This window comes from Gekko japonicus, unplaced genomic scaffold (assembly GCF_001447785.1).
Source record: "Gekko japonicus isolate JY-2015 unplaced genomic scaffold, Gekko_japonicus_V1.1 scaffold283, whole genome shotgun sequence".
Lineage (NCBI taxonomy): Eukaryota > Metazoa > Chordata > Lepidosauria > Squamata > Gekkonidae > Gekko > Gekko japonicus.
Window position 1 is genome coordinate 214725 of NW_015166429.1, and position 14580 is coordinate 229304.

General features: G+C 40.1%; 1 protein-coding gene across 1 annotated transcript; it reads left to right on the top strand.

Annotated features, from left to right (window-relative positions):
- LOC107110947 (selenoprotein O) lies at positions 1–13886 on the top strand. Its single transcript, XM_015411804.1, has 9 exons — positions 1–537; positions 4250–4453; positions 5669–5849; positions 7645–7775; positions 8235–8515; positions 9282–9432; positions 9688–9873; positions 10336–10492; positions 11958–13886. Exons 1-9 carry the CDS (start codon positions 11–13, stop codon positions 12141–12143), a joined length of 2004 nt encoding a protein of 667 aa, XP_015267290.1. The 5' UTR covers positions 1–10; the 3' UTR covers positions 12144–13886.
- Positions 13887–14580: the final 694 nt, after the last annotated feature.

The window sequence follows — 14580 nt, forward strand, 5'->3', positions numbered from 1 at the left end:
TAGCAGGCGAATGGGGGTGGCGGCGACGGTCGGTAGCAACGGCCGTTGCCTCCGCCGTTGGTTGACGCGAGCCGCCATGGAGGCCGGCGTAGGTTCTCCTGCCGGCGAGGCTCTTCGGTGGCTGGGGACGTTTCGCTTCGACAACCGCGCCTTGCGGGCTCTGCCGCTTGACCCCTGCGAGGAAAATGTGCCTCGGGCCGTGGCGAGTGCCTGCTTCTCCCGCGTGCGGCCTACCCCCGTGCAGAACCCGCAGCTCGTCGCCTTGTCGTTGCCGGCGCTGGCACTGCTGGGGCTGAGAGAGCCGAGGACGCCGCGGGAGGAGGCCGAGCTGGAGGCCGAGGCCGCGCTCTACTTCAGCGGCAACCGGACCCTGCCGGGCTCGGAGCCTGCAGCCCACTGCTACTGCGGCCACCAGTTCGGCTCCTTCGCCGGGCAGCTGGGCGACGGCGCCGCCATGTACCTGGGTGAGGTGCTGAACCCGCGCGGCGAGCGCTGGGAGATCCAGCTCAAAGGCGCCGGACTCACCCCCTTCTCCCGGTAAAGGTCCCTCCCTTGGCTTGCCTGGCTGCAGTCCGTTGCAGGGTGATGATCTTTGGGGCTTAAGCTCTTGTCTAAACGCGTTCGGAGCTCACGGGAGAGCCAGAGCTCCTGGACATGTAGTGCGTTTCAGTCAAAGGCTTAGGCCGGGGAGGTGTGGGGGGGGGGGGGGGGGGGGAGATAATGCTTTTGCTTTGTTGGAGTCACGTTGAAATCAAGCTTCAGTCACTGTCATTAAGTCCCGGTGAAGTGAATCGCTCAGGTTTTTGAGTAAATCCTCATTTCGACGGGGACTGGTTTGCAACTGCTCAGTGCAATCCCGTGCAATTACTACATCCAGCCTTTTAAATTAAGCCTAAATCTCAGGTAGTTTAGCGGGATTTACTCTGAGTAAGTGGGTACATGGATGTAAATCTGGCTAACTTCAATGGAATTTACGCTCCAGTAGAAAGTCGCGAAGAGTCGGACTCGACTGTGCGACTGAACAACAAGAAAGTAGACCAGTTTGCAGCACCCTAGTGGAAGCCTATGCAGAACTAACCTTGTTCTTAGTCTGTTGAAATTATGTCATTTCAGTTGGTCTTAATAAAAGCGTTTGTTTGGGGGATTTTGTTTTACCTATGTAGCATTTTACATTTAGCAATCCTAAACTGGTCTACTCTGGTGTGTTTGGTAGGCTTTACTCCCAGTACAGTGTTCTTGGACTTGCACTGTTAGTCACCCTTCCCCTTTCCTGTAACCAGTGTTTATTACCTGAATTATGTCAGGAAGCACCCTTTCTGTCTCTTTCTGACCATGTGGACAAGTTATTTCCCTCACCACTCTGCAGTGGGAGGGAAGGTCAGAAGTCTTCCCACTTTTGAAAGAAAAACAACATTGTATTCCCTATCTAATGATGTTTATATATTTTCATAAATATTTCTACTAATGATACTGATTCATACACAAATGTTTTTTTAAAAAACTAACATAACTGTTCCAGCACTAATATTAGCTGATGTCAAGTTGACTGAGAAGTGTTCTGAGCAGTCCAAAGACTTCACAGACATTTATAAAGATAATCTAGTTTCAGAATGTTGTTGTCTGTTCTGCCACAGGGTAGCAGACAAAAAGAAATTGCAGCCCTTTATCTAGGTGTTTCTAAGTATTGCATTGGAAACCCTTTATTCTAGAATGGACTTTATTTATTTATTTAGATATTTATTCCCCAATTATTTAGATATTTATTCCCCACTTCCCCCCCAATGGGAACTCAAAGCAATTCAAATGATCTTTCACCCCTCCTGTTTTATCCTCAGTAATATTCCTGTGAGGTAGATTAAGATGAGTAGGAGTGACGACCGAAGTTCATTCAGTGAGCTTCCGTGGCAGAGTGCTGATTCAAATCTGGATCTTTCAGATCTTAGTCCAACATGCTAACCCTTGTACCATGCTATGAAAAGGATACATTTGTAGACTAACAGATCTGATTAGACAATTGCAGGCCAGCCTTGAGACTTGGGTCTGGTTTTGCTGGTACGACTGGTTTCACAGTCAAACATTGTGAGGTTTTACCTACCTGCTTTCCCCACATCTTTAGGTATGAGGGAGTAGCTAGCAGTTAGTGGTGTTTCATCCATAGCATATGACTGGTCTGTGGTACAATGAAATATGAGTGGAGAAATGGAAGGAGAGTCTGGTACTTAATCTTTGCAAAAATTCTGCACTGCCACCCAACTTCACAAAAGGGAGATAAAGTTATCTTGGAACTGCCGTCAAGCAGAGCACCAGCACATTTCCTGGGAGCCATCTTTGGGGATAAATTACAAAATAGACCAGAATTCAGCAAAAATGTAATGAACTCCCTAAAAAATCTGAACTGGTTAATCTGGAAAACAGTGGCATATTCTTAAAAGGTAAAGGTTCCCTTGCTTGAACTATGCTGTTATCTGGACTGCAGGGTGCTAGTTTGTGTTTCCAGTTGCAATGTTTTGTGAGAATTGTGTGCAGTGATTTAGCACGCCAGACTTCTGCAAGTCTTAAATTAGTGTCTGTGACTACATACTGAGGTTCAGAACAAAATCAGTGGATTAGACTGGAATTTACTGCTTGGGGAAGTAGTAATGGCCACAAACATAGATAGTATTAAAAAGGAGTTAGATGCTGTGACGGGGTCTGGGCACTCTAGAGGACTATGCGGCCCTGAGGAAGGACTATTCTGATTGCTGGGATAAGTTTAAACAAAAATGATTTATTTAGAATTTAATAAAGAACAAAATAGGTCTCTGGTTATTTTGAACTGTTGTGTTGATGAAAGGAACTTGTAAATATAACTGGCAAAGCTTGGTGTCACAAATAGTCTCTCAAACTCCCAAAACTCCACTCTAACAGGCATAGACACTCAATCTAATCTCTCTCTCTCTCTCTCTCTCTCTCTCTCTCTCTCTCTCTCTCTCTCATCTATATAGCCACACAGGCTGAACTCTTTGTCTTATTCACACAGAATAGACTCAAAACTCCCATAGTCACACAGACTATGCTCTCTCTTCAAACTTCACACACAGAATCTCCTTATAGACATCTCTCCTCCCACACTCTCAGTCATCAGCCAATCACATCACACTTGTCTCCCTCTATCATTACTCTTCTCATATTACTGCAGTCAAACTAAACATTTAAAGAAACACACAACCAAAACATGAAATCATTACAGATGCCTACTAGCTGTGGTGAGGTGATTGAAGGGAGCCTCCATATCCAGAGGCAGCAAACCTCTGCAAATAGCAGCACTGGGAGGCAGCAGCAGGGGAGGGCCTCTGTTTTCTAATTCCTTAGCCTTCCATGGCAACTGATTGGCTGCTATGTCAATCAGGATACTGGGCTAGGTGGATCCAGCAGACTTCTTAATCTCTGACTAATGGTACTGGTGGTGCTATAATCCCAAACCAGAGCAGCATAAACACTGTACTAGCTTGCACCTTGTTCTTGCTATGCATTCCCCTCTCCCCCGGTTTAGAACTGCTACACTGTCTCCCTTGCAGTGATGTGGGGTGGGAAATTTTCTGCCCTACATATGTAAATATAGTCTCTTTTTCTATAGTAGTCAGGGCTGTTGTGCTGCAGACCTTTTAAGTTCGGCTGAATGTGGGATATGAAGTATGGACAAAGGCCTGCACTTGCACATGGTGTATTTGCCTTCTTTTTCTAACATTATTTAAATTTGAATTGGGAAATTACCCAGAAAACTTTCCAGTTCAGATTTTCTCAGGAAAAAAACACAACACTGCTCCCACAATAGAGCCATCTTTGTAAGACTGTATTTTTCTGATCTGTCAGCCATTATAGCTTTTTCTGCCTTCATACTCATATATGCCATGCTTTTTTCCTTTCTTGCAGTTTTAACTATGAAAAGATTTCAGAATGGCCTTGTTACAGTCTATGAATTTACATTTTTGTGTAGCTCATTTACCAAGGGGATAGCTTCATGGTAGATTTCTTCATTTTAATAGGTGCAATGCAACCAGATCAAAAGAATTAGGAATAATTGCTTCTTGCTTCATTAGCGGTACAGAAGAAAATTTGAACCTGAAGTCTCTTCTTTGACTACATTTCCCTGCAGGGACTTTGTTCCTTTGTCCCCACATTTCACATTTGGTTTTTTTTAAAAAAAGTGGCTTGAGATCTTTGCTAAAATCCTGATTCTAATTTTTAAAAATTATTTTGTTAACTACAGGCAAGCTGATGGTCGTAAAGTTCTGCGATCAAGCATTAGAGAATTCCTTTGCAGCGAAGGAATGTTTCATCTAGGAATACCCACAACCCGAGCAGGAACATGTGTAACATCCGATTCAGAGGTTATTCGGGATATATTTTATGATGGAAATCCAAAAAAAGAGAAGTGCACTGTTGTCCTAAGAATCGCACCAACATTTATCAGGTAAACATACAAGTTTTTGTTTAATATTGAAAACACAGTTTTGTTTAATATTGAAAACACATAGTTACTAAATATGTTGTCAGGCAGTTGCCTGAAGGATGTATGTTTTGCCTGCAGTAACTGTAAATATATTCTGGCTCTGTAGCTCTGACTTCTCTTAATTACTATTGAAAAGATGTTACTAAAATATTTATAAAGTGCAGGCTACCAGATGGTGTGTTTCAAAATGTTTATTGTATTAGTCTAGTAAAGCTATGCACTGCCATGACCTGGATAGTCTAGACTAGCCGTATCTTGTCTCAGAAGCTAAGCAGGGTTGATCCTGGCTAGCATTTGGATGTGAGACCACCAGTACTCCCTCTAAGCTGTGGAGTCTTATGAGCAAAAATTCTACTTTGTGAGCTACTGGCATTAAAGTTGTGAGTGAGCCATTCGGCTGCTGCATACATTAGTTTGCTCTGGAGCCATCCTTCCTGAGCGAAGACAAAACTGTGTGAGCACTGGAGACCACTGAGGAATACCAGGGTTGTGATGCAGAGGCAGGCAATGGCAAACCACCTCTGATCATCTCTTGTCTTGAAAACCCTACGGGGTTTCCATAAGTCAGCTGTGACTCGGTGGCAAAAAAAGGGCTGTGCATTAGCATTATCATAGAAGGTGTTACCAAAATGCATGTTATTGTTGTTTTATTAAAAAATATAGAGAAAAACTTATAATTTAGGGGGAAATATGGCTGTTACATCTGAAAGCCTGTCACCCAGTCCCTGTGTCTCTGGGTGAGGCTTAGAATTGGAGACTCTTCCCCATTATACTCTGTTCTGTCGTCTTTATTCAGAGTGCAGATTTGAATTCCTCACAGCCATTTTAATCAGTCTCAATTCATGTAAAGTGGCTGAGAAAATTATTTTTCACCCAGCTTATGTAGATCCTTGTGTCACTTATGGGGTATCGTTGTCACCCTAGCTGCCATGAAAATTCTGGCTAGAGCCGCACTTGAGGCCTTAACCCATTGTAGTACAATTTATGGTTTTATGTCTTTAGGCTAGGGTTTAATATAAGTGTATTAATCTCATTAATTGTTTTTACTGTAATTGCCATATATTATGTTCTTCTGATACATATGTTCTTTGGCCATGTGCAATAAATCTCTCTCTCTCATTGAAATATTTTTATTGTTTGAATTATTTCCAGTAATAAACAATTTATTTTAAATAGGTTTGGATCGTTTGAAATTTTTAAGCCTCCTGATGAATACACTGGACGTAAAGGCCCGAGTGTTAACAGAAATGAAATTCGAATACAAATGCTTGATTATGTGATCAGCACGTTTTATCCAGAGATTCTGCAAGCACACCCTGACAATAATATTCAAAGGAATGCAGCTTTTTTCAGAGAGGTAGGTCAAGTGCTGTTGTGTGTGAGAGAGTGTGTGAGAAATTTGTGGGCCCTCACTATGGATGGTATAGAAGACATTTTAGTCTTGTACCAAACTTGTGAGGAGGGTTTGACTGAGAGAGTATAATTCACCCAAGGCTGCTCAGTGGGTTTTATAGCTGAGCAGGAATCAAAACGTTGTTGTTGTTGTTGTTTTTCAAAGGTGAGAATCTGTCTGGGATGTTGCCATATCACATTTTAAGATTCATTTTCAGGATCCTTGACGATATTTTCTAAACATATTTTTTCAAGTTGCTTTCTCATTATCTCATGCAGCCACTAACTATATATGAGAGATGTCCGACTTTGGTTGTAATCCCTGCCTTGTTACCTAGTCTGAAATGACTCTAAGCACACAGCTTCCTGTGGGATTTTGCTCTGACAATAACTAGCAATTTCTCTTTTTTAACTTTTTATTATGTAACTTTAAAATGTAACAAAAACACTGAGCATAAACAAGAACAGCATAACAACAATGAGTATGTATGAAACAATGTAAATAACTAACAATTTTTAAGTGTAAAATGAGTTCTCTCAATATCCAAGAACAAAATGGGTTCTTGTTCTTTCCCCCCTAATTTATTTACATTGATTACATTTCTCATGTCACTTGACCTTGTACAGTGTAGTTGATATCACTGGCGGTGGTCAGCCTTACATAGTGTTATTGACCTCTGCTATAACAACTCTCATTAAAATGGCTTGAATTGATACTAGTGTTTCCACAGGATCAAGTATTTGCTTATGCAGAACACAATTTTCCTCCTGTTGTGTGAGACCAATATGTCCCCCGAAACCGTGTTCCTGGTGATTCCCTCTCCCCCCAGAAAAGGCTATTGGGGGCATTTTGGGCTGCTGCAGGGGTGGGGGAGGCAGAAAACCCTCTTCCGCAGGTGCAAGGGTTTGCTGCCGCAGAAACACTGGTAGAGATCCAAACCAATGTGAACATGTAGAGATTGTGATGCGTATAAAAGCAAAGGCTTTTGAACTGTACCATTGAGACAACCACTGTATTGTCCAGAACCACTGGATTTTCTCTCTATGCAAGTTCTATGTGTGTAGCTAATGCTCCCTTTTCTTCTGTGTTCCTTCCATGCCCTGTGATATGCAACTTTTATTGTCTATTAAAACTTAAGAGTTAAATCAGAGGCTTAATTTAAATGCTGTTCATGATTTGTGATACTGTTACATTGTGTTTGTTATATGCCATCAAGTTGATTCCAACTGACTGTTGACCTCCAAAACATCCTATTTTTAATAGCTTTGTTCAAGTCTTGCAAACCAAAGGCCATGACTTTCTTTTGAGAGCAATCCTGAGTAGGTCTACTCAGAATTCAATTTAGGCCTAATCAGTGGTTTCCTTGCTATTTGGGGCTATCCTGGGCTATCCAAGTCAGGGTTTATAAGCCTTGATAATTGGGGGGAAGATTACAATTTGCTGTTGTTGTCTAATCTTCAGTTGCAAGCTTTAATTTATTTTTAAAATATATAGCTCCATTTATAGTTAAAGAATATTCCACTTTGCTTTTGTGAGCAATAGAAAATTAATACAGCAGAGGAGAAAATTAATACAGCAGAGAAGGTGTTCAAATGACAACCTTAAGAAACAGGTCAGGTATATATGGGAGGAGGCAGAATTCCATCAGGTAGCGATAGGTCTCAGGCTGTTAGGCATAACATAGTAATGTGATGCTTACAAAAATATCATGTTTAGGGTCTGGAAGATCTTGAACACTAACCAAGTTGTGTGTGTTCAGGTAACATTGCGGACAGCAAGGATGGTTGCAGAATGGCAGTGTGTTGGATTTTGTCATGGCGTGCTCAATACTGATAATATGAGCATAGTTGGTCTTACAATTGACTATGGACCTTTTGGATTTATGGACAGGTCAGTATGAATCATTTACTTGAAACATATAAATGTTACATTTACTGTACAAAACGACAGCAAGGTCAGTTGCCCTGTCCCCCCCCCCCCCAAATTATTTCCAGAAGTTGTTTTGGAAGGAATTTAAGACTGTGGGTATATATTTTATGATTTATAATCTCTTAAAATCCTTACAGTAGAATAAACTTGCTGGTTTGATATAATTGCTCAATAATACTTCTCTTTGTTTCAGCCTTAATGTTTTCAGGTTTGTTAGTTTTATATCCCATGTTTATATTGCCTGTGTTATGTAGGTTTTTTGTCTTTCATCTTTGGTCAGATTTAAATAAACTAGTACAGAATTATGTTTCTACTTGAATGCCACATAACATAATTCAGATCTCCTGTACTGTAGCACGGGTTTTCTGCGTAGTCATATTGATGAAATATTGTGCCAAATAGTTCTCTTTGCCTTCATAGATATGATCCTGAACACATTTGCAATGGGTCTGATAACACTGGACGTTATGCCTATAATAAGCAACCAGAAATCTGCAAATGGAATCTTGGAAAACTTGCTGAAGCTTTAGTTCCAGAACTGCCCTTGGATATCAGTATGCCCATTCTAGAAGAAGAATATAACGCAGAATTTGAGGCACATTATATGCAACTAATGAGAAGGAAGCTAGGATTCATTCAGCTCCAGCTAGAAGATGATAATAAACTCGTATCTGATCTTTTAGAAACTATGCACGTCACAGGTGATTGTGGATTATATGTGTGTGTGTGTGTCTTTAAAAGAAATGCAAGGTGATGTTCATTTGTTGGTCTATTTAAGCTAGTAATATGGATTGCAATGCTTTCCAAATAACAATTTTACAAATAGTTAAAGCAGTTTAAATCAGCAATTCCAATTTTGTTGAGCTTGTGAGCACTTTTGGAATTTTGACATCAAGGGGATCATTGTCATAAAATGGTTATCATGGGGAGTATGGCTAATCACAAAATGGCTGCCACGGTGGCTGGAGCCAGTCACAAAATGTGGGGTGGTTCTAGGTCAAGCATTTTCCTATAGTCGAGGAAGTCGCTTCCAAATGAGTATTCTTTGCGGACTCGGGGACTCTTCTGAGGCACCTGCTGCTTCAGTGAGGTGGAGGAAAGCCAGGCCTGGCTGTTTGCTTTGGGAAAGAAGCAAGGGGGCACCAGGAAAGCCATTGGTGGGCACGATGGAGGTCACTGGTGTAAATAATCTTGTGTGTGCACGTATAAAGTGCTGTCAAATTGCAGCCAAATTATGACAACCCAATAGGGTTTTCAAGGCAGGTGAGTAAGCAGAGGTGGTTTTCCACTGTCTTCCTCTGCAAAGTCTTCCTTGGTCGTCTCCCATCCAAGTATTGACTCTGCTTAGCTTCCAACATCTGACAAGATCAGCTCTACTGTTTTCACATCCCAGAAAGTCTTGTAGGACCATTTAAATTAAACGGGCTGTTTTGCACAGCTGAATTTAGTTTCCATTAATTCTTTCAGGGGCAGATTTTACAAACACTTTCCGCTTGCTGAGCTCCTTCTCAGTAAACTCTGATCCTTCATCACTGGAAAACTTCTTAGATAAGATTTCAAAGCAATGTGCTTCTATAGAAGAACTGAAAGTTGCTTACAAGCCTCAAATGGATCCCAGGTATTTTTTTTTCAAAGTAGTGATTGTACTCTGTTTCATATTCATTCCTTATATGGTGGAACAGTAAGGGAGGGGGCATCAGGGTATTTATTTGGGTAGCTGAGCCAAAAGCATGTACTGGTTTTGTTTTCTATACCTGATTGGGGGCACCAGCACCACTATTACAAGTTATTGCTGAAAACCTGTTATTGCTATCATATTTTCTAACCTAATCCATTATTTGATTTGTGTTTTCCTTCTGCTCTCTTTTTGTAGACAACTTTCAATGATGCTGATGCTAGCACAGTCTAACCCACAGCTCTTTGCCTTAATTGGAACAAAATCCAACATAAATAAAGAATTGGAACGCATTGAGCAGTTCTCTAAGCTGCAGCAGTTATCAGCAGCTGAATTGCTCAGCAGAAATAAAGGACATTGGAAAGACTGGCTGCTGAATTACAGGTGAGACAGTTACATTGAATTTAATTGAGATTTGTTAATAGAATTTTTTTAATTGATCACATGCAGTAATTACATGAAAGTCAAATCTTGTTTTACATGTGTTCAGTGTGCACAGAAACTTTGTTTCTCTTTTTTAATATTATTAAAAAATGTGCTGTTTAGATAAGTGTTATAATTTAGTCATTGAAGCAATTATTTTGTATATTCGTTTTGTGTTATACTCCAAATAAGCCCTTTGGTTTTAAATAATTGTATCAGACAAGTGAGACTTGTAATAGATGAAATTTCAACACTGGGTTTTCAGTGTCAGATCAGGATGCTATTCTAAACCATAGTCTCAGTATTCTTGGTTTTCTATATGTACATATTTTTGGTCAGGCAGCAATAATGTGAACACTATATAAAAACAGTAACTTTTCCAGTAGTCTGAACTTTCTTGTTTTTGTTTCTGTGTTCTTTCAGAGTTCGGCTAGAAAAAGAATTAGAACACACTAGTGATGCTGGTGCTTGGAGTGCTGAACGTGTGAAGGTTATGAATTTAAACAATCCAAAATACATCTTGAGAAATTACATTGCTCAAAATGCTATAGAGGCCGCAGAAAATGGTGATTTCTCAGAGGTAAATCATGATATTATGCATTGCCGAATAAAAGCCCATAGAGTCTTCAAAAGAATATAGAATGACAAAGAATATTTTTAAAAAAACACAGATTATCAAAGGTGCTGTGTTTTCCGTAAGTTTAGTGTTAAAAGAAAACAACTGCAAGATGGCAGTTCAGTGGCATCTATGACTGCTTAAAATGGCAAAATTACACAATCTGAACACTAGTAATTATTGGTACTCTAGCACAGTAGTTCTGAACCAGTGGGATGCAGAAGTAGTCTAGGTGAGATGCAGGGTTTTCATAACAATTTACTAAGAATTTGCTCTCCTTCGGTTCCCATCTGTCCACCTGAAAGTCTGATGTACCATCTTCTGCTGACCCTTCCTGCCACAGATTACCCATTTATGACGTTTGGGCATGCTAGTAGTAACCTTGGAAGTGCGGTGTTTCTCCTAATCCCCCTTTCCCCTGCCCACCAGGAAGTGTCTTTGATGTGCTGCTTTCTACTGACCCTACCTGCCAGGGATTATCCATTGTGCTTCTGCAGTTTTTCATGTCCTTAACTTAAATGATAAACATAACAGAATACCTGTAAACGTGGTAAAAGTAGGCTTATTGTCTCTGTCATAATAGGACCCTGGTTCTTTGGTGGAGTGATTGGTTGGATGTTGGGTATGAAAGGTTAAGAACCACTGTTGTAGTGATCACACTGCCTCATTTTTACACTTATAATGGCACTGCCCTAGACCAGACTTCAAAAAATCTGGACAACAGTAGCAGGAAAATGTTTTTAGTATTTACAATATTATGTTATCATGGTCTCCTGAGGGTTTTTTCTCCTGAATTACTTGTTAATGTTTCTGAAACAGTGCCAGGTGACAATGTTAAATGTAACCATAGCAACTTGAGTAGTCTTTACAAGCAAGCAAGTGATTAAAGAAGGCTAGAGAACTCTCCTGTCTCAGTTCAGCTTGCAGTTCTGCAGGAGGCTCCAGGTAACAACACAGCTGGATGTGCATTGGAAGCAGTGTTTCAGTTAAGGAATTTCAGAGGGTAGCCATGTTGGTTTGCAGTAGAACAGCTAGATACGAATCCAGTAGCACCTTCGTGACTTAACAAGCTTTTGGGGGTATGAGCTGTTGAGAGTCAAAGCTGACGAAGTTTTGAATCTCAAAAGCTCATACCCTGAAAATCTTCTTGGTCTCTTAGGTGTTATTGGACTTGCACCTAGCTGTTCGATTAAGGAGCGTTTACTCTGTAAATAAACTAGTTACTTTTTATGACACCAGGAATGATTTATTGGAAAATGTTATGAACATGTTTGTGGTGTAGTTTTATTTTGTGATCTTTGGATGTTTTCTGTTGTTGATTTACTGTTTACTTTCTTTTTATATCACATCTTTGGCTAAAGTTGTTTTTAAAAAGCACACACAGATTCAGGCTTTTGCTGTAATAATTGTGTTCTTGCTTCCCTCCTAGGTACAGAAAGTCTTGAAGCTCTTAGAAAAGCCATATGAAGACACAGAATGTTACGGTGAGGAACCTGCAGAGGAAGAAGAGGTGGCTGTTGCTGCTGCCTGCAGTTCCATGACCAGTAGCAGGCTTCCATACAGTAGTAAACCACCCCTCTGGGCTTCTGAGCTCTGTGTCACATGATCTTCATAAATGCCTTGTTAGTGTTTTCCACAAAGAGGTCTTGATCTTCCCATGTGGAGAATGCAACAAGGCATAATAGAAGTGCTATTAAGTCACAGACAGATTGTTTGGATGCCTTCACAGTCTCACCTTAACCATGTTCATGTTATGAAATGTGACAATCACCTGTTCCATGCACACTGTTAAGGCTTTGGAGACAGACCATCGTTGTGTCTTCTCTCTGTAGTGCTGTTGTATTTTCACACACGTGGATCTTTGAACATCCAAGTGAAATCTGTGTTTGTGAAGACAAAAATAGCAAACCAAATGCTGGATGTATTTTTGTCTGAAGGTGAACTAATGGTACTTACAAACTGTGTTGATAATGCTTTTATTATGCAAGAATATTTGATTCTCTCTTGATGGAGAGGGGGTTTAAGCTCATTGTTGCTTATTTTGAAGCTATGTTTCATTTAACTGAGTAGTTCATTTATTGTGAACCTTCACATTTATATTTTGTTTTTAGAAACATTGTCATGGGGCTCTGAGGAAAAGGCAGCAATAATGTGCATTGTGAAAAGGAATACAGGTGACTTAAGAAAAACAGATTTTTCACTATATCTCCAATATGTATAGCCGCTTGGTCCTGCTAAGATGCCATCCATGCAGAAGCAAGTGGGTATGCATCTCTGTTAGGATAGGGAAATACATGTGCAAACTGGTGGTGTGTTTGTGATTCAGGATTGCACCCCAGCTTCTGCAAGTAGAGTTCATTTAACCAGATGATGGAGCAGTGTGGGCCCTAGAAGATGGTCAGTACTGATTGTGCCAGTTCTTTCTAGAAAACTGCTAACCCTTTCTTCCTGACCCAACAGGCGATCCATATAGATACTATATTATACTGTGTGGTTATGAATGTCACTTTAAGCCAAACTGCCCCAACAGGATAATTTTGCCAAAAATGCATATTATTTGCTTTCCATGCAGCCTGCTTTCATACTTTTATCTTTATATACTCTATTTATTTCCTGTGTATCAACTTTACTACCTCTGTAAAGTCTTCCATTCTCAAACTGATTGCTAATGTAGGCAGTTGCTTGATCCTGTTTTAATAGCATTTGAATGTTAAAAACATTTTTGGAATGGATTGTATCTCAAAGAGAAACTTAAGTACTAACACCCAGGCTGAGTGGTCGATGGCTTTGGCTATAATCCTAAGTAGTTTCCTATTAAAAATCAATAGGACTTCAAATTGTAACTTTGAAGTTGTAACTAAATTCAGCAGTGAAGTATATGGATAGGTTATTCCAGCCATATTTTCATTAATCTGGACACCTTGATGTGGTGGATAAACCTCCTCCAAGGTTATCATTTCTGTGTTAATAAAAGTGAATACTCAAGATTTGGGAAAACTCGGCATATTGAATAAGCATGAGGATGGTGACATAGTATATAAGAGAAATCTTTACAGAGAACACAACCTCGGATTTATTCATTTCTCACTATAATTAGCAAGTCTTAATTGTGGCTTTTGAAGATCTTGTGTACAAATGTTTTGAAAAATATGCTCAGGGCAAGTGACAGGAGTGGGATTCCTGTTCCTCATAATCCAATTTAAGATAACTGTTGTCCAGATTTTCCAATATAAATGTTGTGTGCAATTTTTAACTATGACACTTTAGTACTGATGACATTGATTTTCTCATTCTGCATATAAGAGCAATATCTGGCACCTGTTCTGCTGAAAATAAATGAACTTAACCATGTTCAGAGTAAAAATATGTCTTGCTTACTTTTTGATTGAGAAAATAAATATTCTCTTTGAAGGGTGCTTTTGTATAAATATTGCTTAACTCTTAGGCTCTCCTTTTGTGAGATGAGGGTTTGCTGTTTATGACTCTGGTTGTGAAAACAGTAAGAAAATACTGCTAAGCAATCACACTTTTAAAATGTGTGAAAAGAGTGAACTTTATTGCTTGTATTTTGGAAATTATGTTGGAAATGTAAGAAACAGGTGCAATGACAGCATGCACAAAGCTTGAACATAAAATGGCTCAGGGTAAGCAACAAAGTCTGTGCATCATCCACATATGAGTGAGGAGTGATTCTAAAAGCATGGGCAATGGCAATAATAAGTGAATGAGTAAGAAAGTGTACCCTGACAACTTAGTTTTACAGTAATCTGTTGCTCAGCCTCCTGGCAAAGGAGCTCAGCTTCATGCAGCCAGCTCCTCCCTGCAGAACAGGGAAGCATTCTGTCTCAGTCAGTGGCTCCCTCTTATCCCAGTTCAAGGCCTAAGAAACTGAACTTAAAACTTAAAAATTGCCTTAGTTAAGAGCTAGTGGACCCAATGTGCAACTCATTCCAAAATTCAGACTTAAACTGAAGAAAGTGGGGAAAACCACTAGGCCATTTAGATTTGACCTAGATCAGATCCCTGATGAATATACGGTGGAGATAAAGAAT